The sequence below is a fragment of the Sus scrofa genome, chromosome 4 (genome assembly GCF_000003025.6).
Source record: "Sus scrofa isolate TJ Tabasco breed Duroc chromosome 4, Sscrofa11.1, whole genome shotgun sequence".
Classification (NCBI taxonomy): Eukaryota; Metazoa; Chordata; class Mammalia; order Artiodactyla; family Suidae; genus Sus; species Sus scrofa.
The window spans coordinates 103,499,939-103,521,572 of NC_010446.5; the positions used below are offsets into that span (position 1 = coordinate 103,499,939).

At 49.0% G+C, this 21,634-nt stretch overlaps 1 protein-coding gene across 4 annotated transcripts in view; it reads left to right on the forward strand.

The window, feature by feature from the left end:
* The window catches only part of VTCN1 (V-set domain containing T-cell activation inhibitor 1), a 194,301-nt gene that overhangs the window by 109,392 nt on the left and 63,275 nt on the right, over positions 1-21,634 (forward strand). Inside the window, exon 1 of one of the 4 annotated variants that reach the window (XM_005663545.3) lies at positions 7,937-8,426. The exons of 2 other annotated variants lie outside the window; for them this stretch is intronic. In XM_005663545.3, the coding sequence (XP_005663602.1) occupies positions 8,395-8,426 (32 nt within the window). In that variant the 5' untranslated portion in view covers positions 7,937-8,394. Of the gene's footprint in view, positions 1-7,936; positions 8,427-17,753; positions 18,711-21,634 lie in introns of those variants that run through there. One more of the 4 variants, XM_021089978.1, reaches the window with a different exon arrangement.

Below are 21,634 nucleotides of genomic sequence, written 5' to 3' on the forward strand. Positions count from 1 at the left end.
TCTGATAGGTGAAAATAGCATCCCAAGGTAGTTTTAATTTGAATTTATCTTATTATGAATGAGATCGAGGATGTTTTCATATTTTTAAAAAGCTGTTTGTATTTTCCTTACTGTGAAATGAATGTTCATATCCTTTGCTCATTTTCCCACTGGGTTGTTCATCTTCCCTATTTTTATAGTAAGGAAATTTATATAAGAAAAAGAAAAATATTGACTTAGAAACATAAGCCCTCTGTGGTATGAGTTGCAAACAATGTTCTCCTTTTGTTGTTTGCCTTTTGATTTTGCTTAGGGCATCAGTTATTTGCACGTGTGTGTGTGTGTGTGTGTGTGTGTGTGTGTGTGTGTGTGTGTGTGTAAGAATCCATTCCCAGATTTGCAAACTTGTGATGACAACCATCTATTTGCTTGTGTTGCAATGGTCTGGGCTCAGCTGAGAGTTCATCTCTGTGCCCCAAGGAATCAGCTGGGTTCACTTACGCTTTAAAGTTAGCAAGTGGTTGATGGCCTCCGTCCTGTGTCTGGTGGTTGACTAGCTCAGTGGACGTCATAGAGGTCACTGGCTACCCAGCCGACTGGTCCAGTCTTCTTCTCATGATGGTCACAGGTTCCAAAAGCCGGCAAGAGAACAAGTACCAAAGTCCAAGTGTTTTTAAGCCTCTGCTTGTGGCACCTTTGTTACTGCTTTGGGGGCCAAAACAAGTACCGTGGCTAAGAGCAGATTTAGGAAAGGAAGGGAATACTGAAGGGCGTGAATAAAAGGAAGAAATTGGTGGCCCCTTCTGCAAACCGTCTGCCACACATTGGGGATCTGTTTGTTTTGGACTGGGGTTCTTGTTCTCAGTGGTACAGTTGTTTGTTTTTCTATGTCAAGTTTTTTATTTTTATGTAATACAGTTTGTCGTTCTTTGATAGATTCTCAATTTTGAGTCGCAAGTAGAAAGCCTCCCCTCTAAGGTTATAAAGGTAATTCTCATTTTCTTCTAGTACGTTTATGGCTTCATTGATGACATTTAAACGTTGATCCATTTGGAATGTGCCCTTATGTTCATTCCACATGTATGTTCTTAACCAACACAGAGGCCTCCTCTATTGCGAAGGTTGTTGTATCAGTCAGGAAAGACAGTTATACCCAGTAACAAACAACTCCTAAATCTTAGTGGCTTTTAATAAGAAAGATTTATTTCAAGCTCATGCTGCATGTCTATCATAGTCTGGTGTAAGCTCTGCCCACCCCCCATCACCTTTGCTCGAGGACACAGGCTGATGAACCCTCCTGCATCTAGGACACGTCCCATGTTGCACAGAAGAGAGACCAAGGCCATGCATACCTGCCTCTTACAGCTTCCTCTCAGAAGTGGGTCATGTCCCCACCCCTTGCCTTTCATGGGCTGAAGTGAGTCACACAACCAATCCTGATGCCAGTGGAATAAGAAGTCTAATCCTTCCCTGAGGAGGGACAATAAGCAATTGAGAAGAACATTTCAATCTTTTCAGTTGTCCTTCCTATTAACATGCAGCTCTAGGAAAGGACTCACATGGACCCGGAAGCTGGCTGGGGACTGAGTCTCACCAGCCAGGTCAGGAGCATCATTGCTGGCCTGGGGCTTTGCAGGCCAGTGGCAAATGAGCCTCCCACCCAAACTTTCTCCCCCAGATCTTATACCTTGCTCAGAGCAGGGGGCGCGGACCCAGTCTGGAGCAGCAGAAGAAAGAAAGGGAGGAGCATGGGCCTCACCTCAGGGACTGTTTGGAGTTGAATTGTGTCTCCCTAAGAAGAAAGATTGCAGGAGGGACCCTGGCCCAGGACCTCAGCGTGTTGCCTTATTTGGAGACAGGCTCTTTACAGAGATAATTAAGTTACAGTGAGATTATTAGGATGAGTTCTCATCCAGTCCAATTGATCTCCTTACAAAAAGAGGAAATTGGGGTGTGGACACATCGGCTGTGAAGATGACAGGAAAGCACAGGAAAATGACAGCCATCCACACGCCCAGGAGGAAGGCCTGGCACAGATCCTCCCTCACAGGCCTCAGAAGGAACCACCCTGTCCACACCTTGACTTCAGACCTCCAGCCTCCAGAACTGAAGAGAAAGGCCTGCTGCTTAGGCCACCCAGGTGACAGTACTTTGTCACGGCAGTGCTAGCAGAGGAATACAGGGACCATCTCCAGTTGCTTGGTGGGGGCTGCCTGGATGCTATTTTGAAAGGGTTTCTGTGCCACATCAGGCTGGCAGCAATGAAACCCCCACTCGACTAGCAGTGTCTCCCACGGATGTGGGGTAAAAAGGAGCATTGAGTTTGGTGTCAGCTGGCCATGGAATGCGCCCGGGTTCCAGCACACTTTGGCTCTGTGATGATGGCAGGGGTCACACAAACTTGTAAACTGTGAGCTGATGGGCAGGGCTGCCAGAAATCCACGCCTGAGGGCTCCTCTGAGGCCGAGGGAATGGGAACAGAGGGCCAGCCTGGCACCTGCCTGGTCATGGTCCCCAGCCTGGCCAGCGATGAAGCCACCAGCCCTTCCCTGACAAGAGGGCACCAGCAGCCAGTGAGAGAAAGTCAGAATCTCAAATGAAATGAAAGCTCCTTAATATTTTACTAGACATCAGCCTTCCTTTCAGTTAGCTGTTTTGAAGTTTGCTACATTAAGACCACGAGGTCTGCTCTTCCCAGCTCTGCTGAGTATCATGAGGTCTCTTTGCCTCTAGCAGATATCATAAGATTCCACAGCCCTGCTAACCTCAAGGTATTTCTCAGAGCAGGTTTTAGAGTGGACGAGCATATTAAGAGAAAGCCTGAAATATTGATGAACAGGTCCAGAGGTGTGGGTATAGTGGTTGCTCTTGGTGGGTGTTTCCTTCCTGAAGGCAGATTCAGCAACAAAAACCAAAAGAAAAAAAAAAAATCTTAAAAAAATTTTTTAAACTCAGAGGCATCAGTGTGTATGTATATAGGTGTTTGTGTGTGTGTGAGACATGGCATAACTTACTGCTCCATGGAACACCACTGCAATTTAGAAGCCAGACAGGACTCTGGCTATAGATACTAGGGTGGACGTAGCAGGTCCCTGCAGTAATTGTAATGGTGAGACGTCTTTGGAAGTGGCTTCAGAGGCAGTGGCCACCAGAGAAACATGGAGCAAAATAAGATGAAAGAACTGTGTCTGTGATTATGCGGGTCAGCAATTTGGACTGGGCTCCAAGGGGTGATTCTTCTCGTCACCCCCAGTCATTCACGGGCTGCGGTCAGCAGGCAGGTCGTCTGGAGGCTGGTTGATGTAGGGCTCTTGGCTGTGATGGCTCGGCTCAGGGCCAGATGCTTTATCACAGGTGGCAGAAGAGCCCTCGGCAGCTGGAGCCGGCAAGTCCAAAGGCACACGCCCCCTTCAGGCTTCTGCCTGCATCAGCCTTGCTGATGTCCCAGCGTCCAGCCCAGTGTCAGCGCTGGAAGGGACTGTGCAGAGGCTTAGATGCGCAGAGGCACGATTCCTTGGGGGTCTTTGCTGTAAGAATCTTCCACAGTTTGCCTTTCTGAGAACTTTGGAGACACTTCCTGAGACTCTCAAAGGCAAAACTTACAGACTGCCAGAGATTCCCCCTTTGATGGTAAAGGCTCAGGAGGTATTGAAAGCTCTGTTATATTCACTTCTGCAATCCCTTCTATATGCACAGGCAAGCAGGCCTGGGAAAACTCAAACTCTTGACCTTGAGCACATCCCTTAATCTCTGAGACTCAGTTTCCCATTGACAAACCTCCCACCCCACAGGGCGGTGGTCAGGATCATGTGAGATCACAGCCTTTTGTGAAAAGCGCAAAGCCCCAGGCAGCAGTCAGCGCTCCTCTCTTACCCAGGCTAAGTTACCCAGGACACTGTAGGCTGGTGCAAGGGAAATGTACAGATACTCAATGAGAAAACAGAGCCCTGGGTGACCAGGCTGCTCAAAGAATTTTTTTAAAACTACATGAGGAGAACTTTCAGCTCTAGATCCATTGTTCGTCTTGGTCTCTGTCTCTCCAAGATGGAGAGAACAGATGTTGTATTTGTTTCACACATCTGCCTTATGTTTTTTTTTTTTTTTTTTTTTTTTGTCTTTTTGCCATTTCTTGGGCCGCTCCTGCGGCATATGGAGGTTCCCAGGCTAGGGGTCGAATCGGAGCTGTAGCTGCAGGCCTACACCAGAGCCACAGTAACATGGGATCTGAGCCGCATCTGCAACCTACACCACAGCTCACAACAATGCCAGATCCTTAACGCACTGAACAAGGCCAGGGATCGAACCCGCAACCTCATGGTTCCTAGTCCAATTCGTTAACCACTGAGCAACGATGGGAACTCCTGCCTTATCTTTTGTCCTAATCCTAAACTGTTCTTCTACCTCAAAGGCAACTTGTTTCTCTCCCACTTCTAACAGCATCAATCCAGTGCAGAGACATCTGCTCTAGAAAGGGTTTGATGGATCACACCCCAAGTTGATCCCTGCTCACCCATCCATCAAACATCACCAAGTCCTTTTTATGCGTCTGGCACAGAGCTAGGACCCAAGACAGGAAGATAAATGAGGCCTCATTTTTATCCTCCAGGAGCTCACAGACTAGCGATGAGGTGGCTGCATCAACAGGAAATAGTACTGTCATTGTGTGCAAAAAGTGCATTTATTCAACAAACCTGTAGCAGCCTTATCCTGTGCATGCCTTACGCTGGTGTGAAATACAGAATGAACAAGTCGCCTTTTCTGTTTTTAAGGAGTGTCTGGTGAAGGAGTCAGAGAAGTCGGCAGTCTCAATTTAGGAAGATGAAAGGAGGCAAGAGGTTCACATGGGAGCCCAGAGCACGGCGCCTGCTAGATGGAAGTGGTCAGGGCAAGGTTCCCGTAGAATTGATGGCCCACAAGGAAAAGGCAGGGGATGGATTCCCGGCAGACAGAGTAGCCTGTACAAAGGCAGCTGAGAGCAGCTTGGGAGAGTATGGCATTTGGGGGAAACCAGCTCAGCCTGCCTGTTTCACAGAGTGAGAAGGGCTGTGAGAGCAGAATCTGGAGAGGTTGGGAGCCACAGGCGCTGGGGAATCATTGATCATTTTAACCCAGGAAGTGGTCTGATCAGATTTGCACTGTAGACAAATCACTCTTGCAGAAGTAGCTATGTTGGCACTTACAGGGGCAGACTCGAGATGGGGCGATGAAATAGGAGACCATTTAATAATTCACTTCAGGAGTTCCCATGGTGGCACAGTGGTAACAAACCTGGTCTGGTATCCATGAGGATGTGGGTTTGATCCCTGGCCTCACTCAGTGGGTCAAGGATCCAGCATTGCTGTGAGCTGTGATGTAGGTCGCAGACGTGGCTTGGATCTCATGCGGCTGTGGCTGTGGTGTAGGCCAGCAGCTGTAGCTCTGATTCAACCCCTAGCCTGGGAACCTCCATATGCCGTGGGTGTGGCCCTAAAAAGAAAAAAAAAATTACTTCAAATGGGAAATGAGGGATGGAATCTAAGAGATCCTATTCGGGATCATAGAAGGGGTGGGTTGGGGAGGCAGAAAGGAGTGCTAGGGGCTGAAATGTGTGTCCTCCCCTGAAAAAATTCATACGCCGAAGTCCTAAACCCTAGTTCCTCAGCCGCAACTGTCCTGGGAGCTGGAGTCTTCAGGGAGCTGATTACGTTAAAGTCGTTAGGGTGGCCTTAATCTGTGTGGCTGCTGTGCTTATAAGGTTTGGACACAGAGACATACAGGAGGACAACTTTGCGAGATCACAGGGAAAAGACAGCCATCCTCAAGCCAAGGAGAGAGGCCTCAGAAGAACCCAGCCCTGCTGATACCACAGTCTTGGACTTCAGCCTCCAGAACTGTGAAGAAATACACTTCCGTTGTTTAAGCCGTCTGTGGTACTTTGCTATGACGACCAGAGCAAAGTAATGTAGGCAGGAAGATGCAAGGAGCACAGGGATGAGAGAGAGAGAGAGAGAGTATAGAGGGTGACTTCTAGGTTTCTGATTGGGCGATCAGGCGTGGGATGCTGCTGTTTCCATGAGGCATAACCCAGGAGGAGCGGCAGGGTTAGGGATGGACCAGGATGCATTCCAGCTTGAACCTGGCCCTGTGGGACAGCGAATGGAGATTCCACTAAGCAGCTGGACGTGTGGGGCTGGAGCTCCGTCGGAAGGCATGGGCTGGGGGGTCCAGATATCCTGATCTGCAGACTGGGCAGTTGAAGCAGAGGAGTGGACATGGTCACCCAGGGGACATGTGCACTGTGGGAAGAGAAGGCAGAGGACAGAATCACAGAGAACGCCGTCACTTCTAGGACAGGCAAAGGCAGATGGTCTGGGCACAGGATGGAGCAGGAGGCATGAGGCATTTCTCAGAGAAGAAAGTGTCTAGAGAGGCTTTTAAATGCTGCAGAGATCCAGGCTTCAAAGTCCCGGTCTCTCTCTGCCCAAACGCACATACACACAAGTTTATGTTCTAACATTTTTCAATATTGGTCTGCTGCTTTGCAATGATTTTTCCTTTATTTCGTGTGCATTGCTCTTCAAGTTTTGGTGTCAGAATCAGATGAGGTCTGTTTGCCTCTGCAGAGGCAGCAGGAGGCTTCTGGCTCCCTGTCGCTGCCTTATGGAGCTTGCCCTGGTGGCAGGTGAGCAACTCCAGCTCTGCCCCTGAGAGCAGCTGCTTGCTGGTCACTTTATCTCTCAGGGGGATGTCTTGGTTTTTCTTCCAGGCCTTCCTTAGTCCATCCTGTCATGATGATAGATGGCTGGAGAAGACAGACTCAGTGACACTGCTCCAGGCTGTTTGAGGTGGGGCTGCTCTTTTTAAGGCTCATTGAGAAGCTGGGCAGAAACCCTGTATCTTTCCAGTGGGTCAGATACACAGGAATTATTGTAATCTCTGCTCTCACTTCCTTTAGGCTCCCCAGATCCAGGAAGGATCCAGGCAGCATGGGCACCTTATTCGTCCCAGGTGTCACCCTATGCATCCTCTGTAGGAATGAAAGGCGTGTAGACCCCCTTAGGTGCGCCACACCCCAGCCCAGTAAGAGATGCCTTGAAGAAAAGTATTTCTCCCAAAGTCACGTCCGTAATTAAGACCGTGGGATTTGGACCTGGCTTTGGGTGCCTCTAAAGATCTCCCCACGGTTAATTTCCCCTCTCCTCTGCGGTCTTCTCCCCACCCAGTTCTCCTTCCTTTCCCAGCTGGACGCCGTGCTTATTCCAGCAGCTGGTGTGCCAACACTGGAGTCATGTTGCTAAGTCCTGGGGCATCTCTACCCCGAAATGAACACAGTCAGCCAGTCAGTGGACGTTTCCCATCCCAGAGCTCCCCCCTTCCCCCCTCCCCGACCCAGGGAAGGAGGGGATGGTGGAAACAACACGGAGAGTGGGAGCTTTATGCCCTAGACGTCCTGTCTGGTTGAAAATCCAAGTTCTGGATGAAATGTCAGCGACTGGCTTTTCTAACCCACTCACCCGACAGCAATAGCTCAGCTGACATTCCATGCTGTTTGGAGTCTCAAACTAGGGGGTTGGGGGGCAGGCAGGGCAGGCCCTCCCACCCTCCCCTGAAATGAAACCCGCGGAGATGTGCCCACCCCGCTGGGTTGTCTCAGGGACCCCAGGCGAGCTCAGTCTCTACTGACAGGCTCAGCATTCTTGTCATTTCAGCCGCAGCCTTTCTGAGGTCCTTCAGCCTGAGTCTCCTCCAGAGCATCAGCTGCCACAGGAAGGACTCCCAGCCTCCTGCTCTGGGCACAGACCTGCCATTCTGTTCTGTTCTTTCTTTCTTTCTTCTCTTTCTTTCTTTTTTTTTTTTTTTTTTTTTCGTCTTTTTAGGGCCACACCTGCAGCATATGGAAGTTCCCAGGCTAGGGGTCAAATCAGAGCTACAGCTGCCAGCCTACACCACAGCCACAGCAACACCGGATCCTTAGCCGACTAAGCAAGGCCACAGATTGAACCTGCATCCTCATGGATACTAGTTGGGTTCATTACCGCTGAGCCATGATGCGAGCTCCTGTTCTGGTCCTTTGTTATGTGCAGATGAGCTCCCCCTCCCTAGCACTCCCTTCCACAGAGTCAGGAGAACAGACGCGTGTGAAAATGAGCCTCAAGCAGGGGCCTGGGAAGCTTTTCCTTGTCACCCTGTCACCAGGTCAAGGCATGGCAAGGCGGCTATGTGGGCCCAGCCTCCCTGGCCTGTGCCTGCAGGGGCTCCTGCACGGCAGCGCTGTTTCCTCATACCTGAGCCGTCCACGGCTGCACCAGCCACTCCCAGCCGAGCCCACTATTTAAAGCCAATGCCCCGAGCCGGCTGAGTCACAGCACAGGGAGCCCAGCGGCAGCTCCCCTCGCCCCAACATCCAGCGCCCTGCGGGCAGGGCCCTTCCCCACCATGGCTTCACTGGGGCAGGTCGTCTTCTGGAGGTAGCGTGCTCTTCTCTATCCTTCCAGGTGAAGGGAGCCGGGCTGTGGTCTTTGGGGGTGGGGAAGATTGCGGGGCTGGCCCCTAGGTCCCTCCCTACCTGTACCCTTTTCTGGTCCAGCATGGGGCTGGCGGGAGCCTAAGTGGACTCCATCACACCACAGCCACTCAAAGCCCCCAATCTGTGTTCGGTTGGTTTTCTACCATGGAGGGAGAGGTGGCACCTGCCGGGGCAGCCTCTGAACCTGAGGACCTGTGTGCCAGGCTGAGATGTCAGGGCTCTCGTGGGGGCAACACTCAGGGTGGCAGGGCCACCCCGTGGGGAGGGAGGAATCTGTGACTGAGGATGGGCGGGCTGCAGGGAACCCTCTCGAGCCCCCAGGATGAAGGGGTGAGCCTGCTTTGACTCTTCCCCTCTCAGTACTGCTGAGTAATTCACACCAACACTCTCCTTCTCCACCCCGGCTCCAGGGCCGGGTTCTTTGTTTACCTGGAGGTCCCTGCTGCTGCTGAAAAAGACCTGTGCGGAGGGCCAGTGCCAGCCCCCCACCCCCAGCCTGGCCTGGGGCTGGGGAAGCACATGCAGAATCAGCAGGAGGAGAGGCACGGGTGGCCCGTGTGAACCGTGTTTGTGCAGTAGAGCCGAGAGGATGGAGTCGCATTGATGGGATGGGGGCTAACTCCGCAGAGATGAAGGGAGCCCCTCTCTTACTTCCGCTCCCCTCATCGCGCTCTCTAGGTGCCTGTCTATTCCTCACTTACCTTCTTGGAAGGAAAGACATGGAAAGTGAAGGGTTAACTCCCCAGAGTTGGAGGGAGCCCCTCTCTTTCCTCTGCGCCTCCCTCTGGGCACCTCTTTATTGTCAGGAAAGAGATGAAAAGTGAAGGCAGGCTTTTCCTGAAATGGTCAGCCGTTCAGTGTCATCACAGCTCATGACAGTGTTGAGGAAGCCTGGCGGGTGTTGTGGGGAGGTGTCGTTGGTTGTGGTGGAGGGAAACTTCAGAGTAACAGTGGAATTTCGGAAGAGGCCAAAAGAACCTCACTTCTCAGAGGCGGCCTAGAAAATCCCCTCCCTTAAAACGGTGTCAGCTCCCTCACCTCCCTCTGAAGCCACCAGCCCTGCAGCAGGGCTGGGGCACTCTGGGTGCTCTCAGGGCTGTTGGACAGCCCTCCCCTTCCTGTGCCCACAAGGACACTCTGCTTCCTTCCATCCGGGCTTCTCCGCCCTGGGAGGATGTCCCAGGCAGCACCCAGGCCAGGGGCAACTGCTTCGCGCCAGCCTCTTCTTCCTCCATGCCCTGGGCTGGGTGCCTGACAGTGTAGCCTCCTTTCATCCTCACCACAGCCTGGGAGGGTTCGCATTGCCTCAGGGAAGCTCAGTCACGTGCTCAAGGCCACACAGCCCCGTGAGCGGCAGGGCAGCATTTAAATCCACTCTGCCTAACTCTGAAACCCCAGCTCTGTCCCCAGGGCCATGCTTGCCCCAACTCCCTGCCAGTCCCAGCTCCCCCTGCCCCCCATTCCTTCCATGGCCATGAAACTCTCCTCATACAACAAGTGGCTCTGTTGTTCCAAGGACAGGTGCGTGGGCTTTCAAAAATAATACATTACAACCAGCCTGACTGGTTTGGCCAGAGGCTTAGCAAGAGGTGGGCGTTCAAAATGCGGGTCCCCCACCCTTTAGAGACCCACTGGAATCCACGGAGGCTCCTCTTGTTGGCCTCAGCATGCCCGGGTACCTATTCATGCTCTACAGTTGCAAAAGCACAGGATGGCCAAACCTTGGTGCCACCTAGAAGAGGACTGATGGGCAGGCTGGGGGGTGGCTGTGGTAAGAGGGCAGGGCCTGGAGAGCTGTTCTGGAGATGCAGGTGGAGCCCACCTGGGAGACCCAGTGTCCACTCTCAGCCCTAGCAAAACCTCTTTCTTAATTCATACCAACACCTTTTGCTGACGTGATCATGACACTGGTGATCTGGAGAGCTCAGGAGAGGACCTGTCATCTTCTGCTGACCCTGTGGGTTATTTTTAAAAATAATTACCAGAGAGCTTACTACCTTCAAATCTCACGCCGAGAGCCTGTGCCGCTCGGAGATGGAAAGCTGGTGTGCAGGTTCTGCGGGGCCCGACTTCCGTGGTACATTTGGGAGCTGTGTGGTCAGAGCTCTCTTCCCCTTTTCCCTTCATGGCCATTGATGGAAGCAGCCTTCACCCATGAAACACATGAAACATCTTTTATTCCGGTTTTTAAAAATTAAAGTGTAATTGACGTATACTGTGTAAGTTACAGGTACACAACGCAGGCACAATTGTTAAAGGTTATACTTGATTTCTCGTTATCATAAAACATTACCTCTATTCCCTGGGTTGTGTAATATATCCTTGGAGTTTGTACCTCTTCATCCCCTTCCCCATCTTGCCCCTCCCGCTTCTTTCTCCCCACTCACTGGTAACCACTGATTTGTTCTCTATGTCTGGGAATCTGATTCTTCTTCGCTACATTCCCTAGTTTGTTGTATTTTTTTAGATTCCACATAGAAGTGATATCATACAGCAGTTGTCTCTCTCTGACTTATTTCACTTTGCATAATGCCTTCTAGGTCCATCCATGCTGCTGCAAATGGCAAAATGTCATTCTTTGTATGGTTAAGTAGTATTTCATTTTATTCATTTATATACCACATCTTCTTTATCTATTCATCTCTTGATGGACACTTAGGTTGTTTCCATATCTTGGCTATTGTCAGTAATGCTGCTATGAATATTGAGGTGCATTATCTTTTCAAATTAGTGTTTCTGGTTTTTTTTTTTTTTTTTTTTTTTCAGATCTATACCAAGAATGGAATGGCTGAGTCATATAGTTTTTTTTTTTTCTTCAGATCTATACCAAGAGTGGAATGGCTGAGTCATATGGTAGTTCTATTTTTAGTTTTTTGAGAAACCTCCATACTTTTTTCCACGGTGGCTGCACCAATTTACATTCCTACCAACAATGTATGAGGGTTCCCTTTTCTCCACATCCTCACCAACATTTGTTATTTGAGTTCTTTTTAATGATAGCCATTTTGACAGATGTGAAGTGAAATCTCATTGTGGTTTTCATTTGCATTTCCCCGATGATTAGCAATGTTGGGCATCTTTTCAAGTGCCTGTTAGCTATCTGCATTTCCTCTTTGAAAAAAACGGATATTCAGTTCCTCTGCCCGTTTTTTTAATTGGGTTGTTTGTTTTTTTGATGTTGAGTCGTATGAGCTGTTTATATATGTTGGGTATTAATTCTGTCGTGGTCATATCATTTGCTAATATTTTCTCCCATTCAGTAGGTTGTCTTTTCATGTTGTTGATGGTTTACTTTGCTGTGCAAAAGCTTTTAATTTTAATTAGGTCCCATTTGTTTATTTTTGCTTTTATTTCCTTTGCCTTAGGATACAGGGCCAAAAAAAAATATTGCTGTGATTTATATCAAAGAGTGTTCTGCCTATGTTTTCCTTTAGGAGTTTTATAGTATCCAGTCTTACATTTAGGTTTTTAATCCATTTTAAGTTTATTTTTGTGTATGGTGTTAGAGAGTGTTCTAATTTCACTCTTTTCCGGGTAGCTGTCCAGTTTTCCCAGCAGCTCTTATTGAAGAGACTGTCTTTTCTCCACTGTATATTCTTGTTGCCTCTGTTGAAGATTAATTGACCTTAAGTGTGATTCATGGAACATTTGAGAGTCTGCTAGAAGTCTGTGGGTGGAAGTCATGATCCCTGCTCTGAAGGGGTTACGTTCTGGTCAGCAGCATTAAGTGAGCACCTGCTATATGCTGGGCGCTGCCCTGGGCACTAGGGCAAAGGCAACCACAACACGGACAAGATTACAGGCTAATGGGGAAGAAAGACTCCCAACCAGACAATTCCAACTTGCCGTTCATAAGTCATGAGACAATAGGCCAGATACGACAGGAGCATTTCCCTAACCTGAGGCTTTGGGGAAGGTTTCCTGAGCCAGGTGATGGCTGGGCTGTCTTGAGGAATGAATTAGCATGAACTAGGTGAAGAAGGAGGGGAAGGACCCTCTAGGCAGAGGGCATAGGACAGGATAGGGTAGGACAGGATAATAGAAGAAAGCTCATGAAGCAGCATGGGGTGTTGGAAAGCCACAAGCTACTCCATATCATCATCCGAGCACAGAATTGGAGGCAGGGGGAGCTGAGGTGAGGCTGGAGAGGCTGAGCCAGGTCATGCTGAACCTTATCCAGCAGACACATAGCTAGGAATTTAATGCAGGCAATGAAGAGCCATCGATGGTCTCAAGCAGGGGAATCTTAGTGGTTTTCATCTTAGGCATGTTATTCCAGAGGACGCGTAGAGCATGGACATGAGGGCAGTGAGCATGGGAGCCAGAAGAAATGGCAAGTAAACAGTTACAGAAGGAATATTAAGGACCTGAAGTAGAGAATGGTAGCAGGAGTCCAGAGGAGGGAATCTAGACAAGAAATGTCTAGGACTTAAAATTGGTGACATTTGGTAAATGAATGGAGGGCCAGGTAGGGTGGTATAGAATAGGAATGGATGAGACAAAAGGTGGAGCTTGGAGTGACCACACTTTCCTGGATTTGATACAGTGAGTTGGGGAAGAGGGAGAAGAGAGGAGCTAGTTCACTTTGGCACATGTGGAATCTGAGGTTCCCCTGGGACTTCTGGGTAGAGATCTCAGCGGACAGCAAAAGCGTTGAGGCTGTCACTGGGAGAAAGCAGGGCTGGAGATGTCAACTTGAGAGTCACAAGTAGGAGGCAGGGATTAGTCGCCTGGGGTGTCTTCCAAGGAGAACACGTGGAAGGAGAGGCGCAAAGGGCTGGGGATGGGATGCTGAAGAACACCGATGTTCAAGGGTGGGCAGAGGAAGGCAAGTCAAAGAAAGAGCTGGAAGTAAATGGTGGGAGAGGTAGAACAAGACCAGGACCAAGGGGTCTCATGGACCTCAACAGAGCAGTTGCATGGAGCATGCAGGGCCACCGGGCCTGGTGCTGATGGGGGAATCCAATCCAGGCAAGGATATGGCCTATGCAGCATTTCAGCAGAACTCACACGCCTTTGCCCAGAAAGTGAGGAGGACGTGCTACCAAGTAGTTCCTGAACCCAGATGAGGCCAGGAAGAGGCAAGGATCCTCTGAGTCTAGGCACACGGATGCATTGAGCATGCACTGTTAGCAGAGAACATCAAAGAACTGGAGCGGCTGGTAGCTCGCCTTCCAGAAGGCAGACATTTCTGTAAGCTAAAAGCAGAAATGAGGCCCAGCTGGCATGGATTTCAGATTATTACACTGCTCTCTCTCCCTCCCTTCCTTCTCCCTGGATTCTTCATCTGTCCCATTCTGGCTCTTCTATCTGAATAGAGCTTGTCAGAGCATTTAAGATTGGGGAAATCACCAGCCACAATGGGATCAATGAAGACACGTCAAAGGAAGGAAGCTACTGAGTAGAGAACAGCAGAATTCTTTCTACCCAAGGAAGGTAGATAAAACAGAGAAGGAGGGAGGCTGGAACAAGACAGACTCAGGAAACTTTGCTCCAGAATCTCGGTTTCCCATTGCACCCAAGTTTTCAAGCCAGTGGCTGGCTCAGACGTACCAGACTTTGATGGTCAGGTGAAATGATACTCGGCAACATCGCAGAAGTCTGCCTTGTGAGAAAATCTTACCAAAGGCCTGGCCTGGGGAGGTTCAGAGCTCAGTCCATGTTGACAGTTGAAACCACTGAGATATGAGCAGATGGACCCAGCTTTCAAACTCCCTGAGCCTCTAAAACCTGAGACTTCAGGGCCTTCAGAGGCCATCCTCAGGAACAGGAAGGGGAGCTGGAAGCCGAGATGAAGTGAATATTGAGAGAAAGACTGAAAGAGGGGGCACCTGTGTTCCTCCCCATGGCAGGGGTGGGTTATCTCCTGAGCTCCGTGCTCTAGCCCCATCTCCACCTGCTGCTGTGCCACTCATTTCTTTCAACATTCCACTGTTGAGGTCTTCCTGGATCTTTCTAGTTTCAGTTAATTGCTCCTTTTATGTTCCTGGTGGACCACGCTGAGGAATACCTGTTCCTGGCTCGTCTCTTTCCCTCAGGGGTGTTGGTTCCTCAAGGGCCTGGCCTTTGTCTTGCTGGTTGTTGGAGGCAGGCAGTGTAGCTCCATGACGACACTTCTAGGCTCTGGAATCAGACTGCCTGGGTTCAAATCCTTGTGTCATGTTGAACCCTGTGCGCTTCTAAAATTTACCTACCTATGAATTGGGCTTATTATAGAACCTAACCCCTAGAGTTGTGTGAATGGCATGTGATAATTATGTGCTTGGAACATCCTAAGAGCTGCTGCTAGAGCAGATCCCGCTACAGTACCTGACACATGACTGAAATATTCCAGTGAAGGTATACTTTGGATAAATTGCCACTGGGGTCTTTTTTCTATGATTTTTATTTTTTCCGTTATGGCTGGTTTACAGCGTTCTATCAATTTTCAACAGCACAGCGAGGTGACCCAGTCACACATACATGTATATATTCTCTTTTCTCACATTATCATGCTCCATCACAAGTGACCAGACATAGTTCCCAGTGCTATACAGCAGGATCCCATTGCTTATCCATTATAAAGGCGATAGTTTGTATTAACCCCAAATTCCCAGTCCCTCCCACTCCCCCCCCCTTGGCAACCACAAGTCTGTTCTCCATGTCCATGATTTTCTTTTATGTGGAAAGGTTCACTTGCGCCAGATACTAGATTCCAGATATAAGTGAAATCATGTGGTATTTGTCTTTCTCTTTCTGACTTATTTTACTTAGTATGAGGGTCTCTAGTTCCATCCAGGTTGCTGTTAAATGGCATTATTTTGTTCGTTTTTATGTCTGAGTTGTATTCCATTGTGTATATACACCACATCTTAATCCAATCATCTGTCAATGGACATTTAGGTTGTTTCCATGGCTATTGTGAATAGTGCAATGAATATTCGGGTGCCTGTGTCTTTTTTGAGGAAAGTTTTGTCCAGATATATGCCCAAGAGTAGGATTGCTGGATCATATGGTAGTTCTATGTATAGTTTTCTAGGGTATCTCCATACTGTTTTCCACAGTGGTTGTACTAATTTATATTACCACCAACAGTGTAGGAGCGTTCCCTTTCCTCCACACCCTCTCCAGCCTTTGTTATTTGTGGACTTATTGACGATGGCCACTCTGACAGGTGTGAGGTGGTACCTCATAGTAGTTTTGATTTGCATTTCTCTAATAATCAGGGATGTTGAGCATTTTTTTCATGTGCCTGTTGGCTATCTGCATATCTTCTTTGGAGAAATGTCTATTCAGGTCTTTTGCCCATTTTTCAATTGGGTTGTTGGCTTTTTTGCTGTTGAGTTGTGTAAGTTGCTTGTATATTTTAGAGATTAAGCCCTTGTCAGTTGCATCGCTGGAAACTATTTTCTCCCATTCTGTAAGTTGTCTTTTTGGTTTTGTTTTTTTTTATGGTTTCCTTTGCTGTGCAAAAGCTTGTCAGTTTGATTAGGTCCCACTGGTTTATTTTTGCTTTTATTTCTGTTGCTTTGGAGACTGACCTGAGAAAACATTTGTAAGGTTGATATCAGAGAATGTTTTGCCTATGTTCTTTTCTAGGAGTTTGGCGGTGTCTTGTCTTACGTTTAAGTCTTTAAGCCATTTTGAGTTTATTTCTGTGCATGGTGTGGGGATGTGTTCCAGTTTCATTGATTTACATGCAGCTGTCCAGGTTTCCCAGCAATACTTACTGAAAAGACTGTCTTTTTCCCATTTTATATTCTTGCCTCCTTTGTCGAAGATTAATTGACCATAGGTGTCTTGGTTTATTTCTGGGTTCTCTATTCTGTTCCATTGCTCTGTATGTCTGTTTTGGTACCAATACCACACTGTCTTGATTGCTGTGGCTCTGTAATATTGCCCAAAGTCTGGGAGAGTTATGCTTCCTGCTTGGTTTTTGTTTCTCAGGATTGCTTTGGCAAGTCTAGGTCTTTTGTGGTTCCATATAAATTTTTGGATTGTTTGTTCTAGTTCTGTGAAAAATGGGTAATTTGATAGGGATTGCATTGAATCTGTAGATTGCTTTGGGTAGTATGGCCATTTTTACAATATTAATTTTTCCAACCCAGGAGCATGGAATGTCTTTCCATTTCTTTTCATCCTCTTTAATTTCCTTGATGAATGTTTTATAGTTCTCAGCATATAAATCTTTCACCTCCTTGGTCAGGTTTATTCGCCACTGGGGTCTTTTAATGACAGTTCACTCTAACAGCACTCTGGAGAATATTCAGATAGTTTTTCAGCCTCTTGGTTTGAAAGAAATCAAGTCTACTCCACCTTTTGTTGTCTGTGAATCTGAGACAGTCCTTCTGCAAACCTGAGGATGACTAAGGTTTAGAGTAAGTATCTGGCTCTGCCAGTATCCAGCGTTAGGTGGTGAAGGGGGTCTGGGAGGCCTTGTGTGTGCAGGAACAGCATTGAATTTTCCAATGTGCCAGTGAGGTCAAGAGCCACAACCCTCAGTGGGCTGTTGGAGCTCCAGAGCTATGACCAAAGCCTAGGTAATGGCTAATTAACTAAACCACCCCACACTACTGATTATCTCTGTTTCATAGATGCGAATGTTGAGGCAAGATGACTTTCTCAGTCTGTCCCCATCAGGAAAGGGTAGGAACCAACAAGTTCCTACCTAGAATTCTATACTGACTTTTACGAGAAAATCATCTTTCTCATCAGCTCTGCCTTGTCTCCTGCCCTCTGAAAGCAGAACACAGCTCATCACTGGAAAAACTCCACAGGGACCAGTGAGTGCCAGGGCAGAAGTGTTCTTAGCCAGCCGAGGAGGGTGCTGTCCACAGAACAGCCTGGAGCCTGTGGATTATCAACCTTGGGTCAGGTAGCTGAGCTAGGTGCGTGAGGGCAGGAGTAGGGAGAGACTGAAACTCAGTGAAAGTTACATCTTTTCAGAGCTTGAAAATTCACAAAGTCAGTATATCCCCTCATTTTTTTTTTTCTTTTTGATCCAGGTCACAGCAGTGACAGGCCCGGATTCTTAGCCTGCTGTGCCACCAGGGAACCAGTACATGCCCTCATTTTATCCATAGGATAACAAAAATAAATCGTGCAACTTGCTAAGGGCCATGCAGTTTAAAAATGGGTAGAGAGTTCCTGTTGTGGCTCAGCAGGTTAAGAACCCGACATAGAGTCTGTGAGGATGTGGGTTTGATCCCTGGCCTTGCTCAGTGGGTTAAGGATCTGGCATTGCCATGAGCTGTGGCGTAGGCCGGCAGCTGCAGCTCCGAATTGACCCCTAGCCTGGGGACTTCCAAATGCCCTGGCTGCAGCCTTAAAAAGAAAAAAAAGTGGCTAGGACAATGCTCTTTCAATGATTCTCTACTGCCAGGTGACTCTAGCTAAAAAGTGTTAGACTCCAGCTGATCACAATTTACCCAAACATTAAGGATCCCTAAATCTGAGAGACCTAAGTTTCCTCCCTGTTTATCTTCAACATATGAAGAAGCGGAAGTAATGATGCTGAGGTTAGTCTGACCTGTGTTCAGATTCCAGCTCTCCTCGCTGGGTGATCCCAAGTAAGTTACTTAACCTCTCTGTGTCTCCACCTCCTCAGCAAATTGGACTTAATAGTAGTACCAACCTCAGAGTGGTTGTGAAGGCCAAATGAGTTAACACGTGAAAAGAGTTCAGAGCCTCACCGGGCACATTGTCAGCACATACGTGTTACATACTCTTATCGCCTCCCATTACTTTTACAGAATTACAAAGTGACTCAAGGGAGGGAGAGGAATGAAAGTCCAAAAGTAGCAGCTGGGCTTAAGGCACCTGCCTGAATTCTTCTGGGATTTCAGTGGACTTGGGTACCTTCCTCTCTAGTTGTTTTGTGAAATTCGGGGAAGTGCTGGGCTGCCTGCGGTGGTAACACTTGCTCTGTAGTCAGTGTTTTCCTGCAGCACCTGCGCCTCCTAGAAATGTAGATTTTCACTCCCCGCCCCAGACCCACCCAACCGCAAACTAGGGTTGGGGGCGCAGCCAACCGTCTGCTTTAACCAGCCCTGCAAGTGAGGCAGACATGAGCTGCTCGGGCACTCCAGGATTCCTCAGAGAAAGCAGGAGTTGTTAAGCCTGCTAGAGAGAAATTTCACCCGGGGTCCTTTATCATCTCACGTTTCTCCTTAAGAAAGGGAAAGAGGGGCTGACGTGCCTTGACTAAAACAAAAGGAGGAAAAAAACACCCATGAAGTTTCTGCAGGTAAGAAACCCAGGTTCCATTTCTCTTAATGTTAACCCTTCACAGTCCCAAACCCTCTGTCTGGCGTGGGTCAGATTGCCTATCATGCCGCTTCCACATGTATTCCTACCACGCCCAGTGCAGCAGTAACGGAGGACAGGCAGGCGGCTTCCCCTCTCTCTTTCCCTGCAGATTTAGAAGGAAAAATGTCATAAACTAAAACGCATGAAAGATTTGAGAAATAGAGCCTCCACAAGGTGTCGGGTGTTGAAGTGTCTCTTTTAGCTTCCTGACTTGGCCCTTCATAGTGCGTTCTCTCTCTGCACCCCCCAAAAGCCTATTTCACACCTCTCTTCTCTCTTTTAGCCTCCTCCGCCCAGCCTCCCTCCCCGGTCTCAGAAGAGTGGGAGTGAGCTTTATCGTTCACTGCAAACCCAGGAGCCAGCAGATTTCTGGCTCCTTCATCTTTTCCACGTTTACCCACCACACTTGGCTCTGCTTTTTTCCTCTTCTTCTCCTCCTGGTGCTGGAGGCCGAGCCCAGCTCCTAGCACAGGGCAGCCCCTCTGGATCCGTCTCCCCTCACCTGCCCCAGCCTGCCTCCTCACAGCTCCTCTGCGCCTCCAGTGCCCCCATCAGCACGCCATCCACCTGTCAATGTTTTCCAGCTTGAAAGCCCTGAGAGTCTGCCCCTTGACCTCTTCAGCTCCCACCCCTGCCCCTTCCCTTCTTAGCAAACTTGCTGAAAGCTGCCTGGAATTAGTGATGTTAAGATTTGCTGGTGGTGTGGAGCGAGTGTGAGGGGGTGGCTTCTGGTGCAGATGGGCCTGGGCGGCCTGGGTGCAATCCCAGCTCTGCCACTTTCCAGCCGGGTGGCCTTGGGTAGGTTATTTAGGTTGTTTTTCCTCTCTGTGCCTGGGTTCCTAGGTTGTAAAATGGGCCAGATGTTAAAATCTCCATCCCAAGATTGTGAGAAATATATAAGTTGATGCATATAAAGGTACTTAGCAGACACTTGCTGTAGACCTTCTATTATTATTTCTCTCCCCTCAACTCCCTGCAGCTGGGTTTTGACCCCACTGTCCCAAGATAGCCCTACTGTCAATGTCTCTATTGTCTCCATGTTGCCAAATCTCATGGCAGCGTCTCTGATCTTGTCTTTACAACAGCGTTGAACACAAACACTTTTTTTTTTTTTCCTGCCTTTTCTAGGGCCACTCCTGTGGCACATGGAGGTTCCCAGGCTAGGGGTCTAATTGGAGTTGTAGCCACCAGCCTATGCCAAGGCCACAGCAATGTGGGATCCGAGCCACATCTGCAACCTACACCACAGCTCACGGCAACGCTGAATCCTTAACCCACTGAGCAAGGCCAGGAATTGAACCCACAACCTCATGGTTCCTAGTCGGATTCATTAACCACTGCGCCATGACGGGAACTCCACAAACGTCCTCCTTGAAACACTCTCTTGTCTGGTTTCTATGACCCTACACTTACCTGAATCCCATCCCACCCCACCCACCATGACATTGGTTATGTCTCTGGGGGTTGGCCTGGCCTCCACTTCTCTACAGCTGGTTGTGCCCTCCTCTGCTACCCCACACAACTCAAAACCACCAGGCTCTGCTGGCAGGGAACCCACCTACGGTAATGGCATTTCATTCATTTCCTATATTTGATGATTGACTGCACCCTTTGCTAAAAAGCCCCAGGACCCTGGAACAGAGTATAAGTTTAGGGAGAGCTGTCCTTTAAAGTTGCTGGTGTAAGCTTCAGGGTTGGTATAAAGTCCTACCAGGTGTCAGAGGGTGAGTTGTGACCAGCAAGTGCCCTGTGGGAGGGAGCTTCTTGGAGACCCAGATGGAAGGAAGCCTTGAAGCCTGGGGTAGGGTTTCCGGACACATCCTGGTGGGAAGCCCCAGGGCAGGTAAATGGGGACAAGGAATTACTCCGGTCAGGAAGCCCGTCTGGGGAGTTCCTGTTGTGGCTCAGCAGGTTGCAAACCCGACTGGACCGGTATCCGTGAGGATGAGGGTTCAATCCCTGGCCTTGCTCAGTGGGTTAAGGATCTGGTGTTGCTGCGGAGCTGCAGTGTAGTTTGCAGATGCGGCTTAGGTCTGACGCGGCTGTGGCTGTGGCATAGGCCGGCAGCTGCAGGTCTGATTTCACCCCTAGCCTGGGAACTTCCATATGTTGTGGGTGTGGCTCTAAAAAAAAAGAAACTGACTAGCCAGTCCAGGGAAACAGCTTCCTGTCCCTTTCCTTCTGTCTTTCCTTTTTTGAAGCCGATCCAAGTCTTGGTGATTTCTCTTTGCAGCTGAGAAAGAGCCAGTCAGTGGGAAAGTCACGGTGTCATTTTGATGGCCTTAGACCAGGGGGTCTTTGTCTAGAGATTGTAATATAGGGTCAGAGCAATTCAGCAAAAGCCAACCACATGTCAAGCGCCTACTGTCCCACCTTTTCTGGGGACACATCCCTGTAGAGGGGCTCAGCCTCCTGGCACTTCCTTGTACCGGCCCCTCCAGGACAGCACACAGGGGATGCTGGAGACAGGCTTGCATATTGCTGCTCACCCAGAGCTGAGGAAAGGGGCCGATTTGGGAGTGGGATGGGAAGAGGAAGCGGGATTCCAGAATGGCCCTTACATAGAGGGGTCCCTGCAAAGCCCTGGAGAGGGAATGTGGGGGCTCCTCAGTTATCCTGCCTCCCTGAAGCTGCTGCTCCGGGAGTGTGTCCTGCAGGCCTGGCTCTGCCTGAAGGCTGGACAGAGGGATTCCAGCTACAGCCTCACCATCTATCAACAGGCTGCTGAGGGGCTGTTGGGGCAGCAGCCTAAGCAAGGCTAGGAAGACATTTTCCCATGGACACAGCTTTATAAATGAGAGCCCACATGAGCCTCTGCACTTCATGCTGTGGCTGTAATTGTATGCTTAGGGTGGGAACATT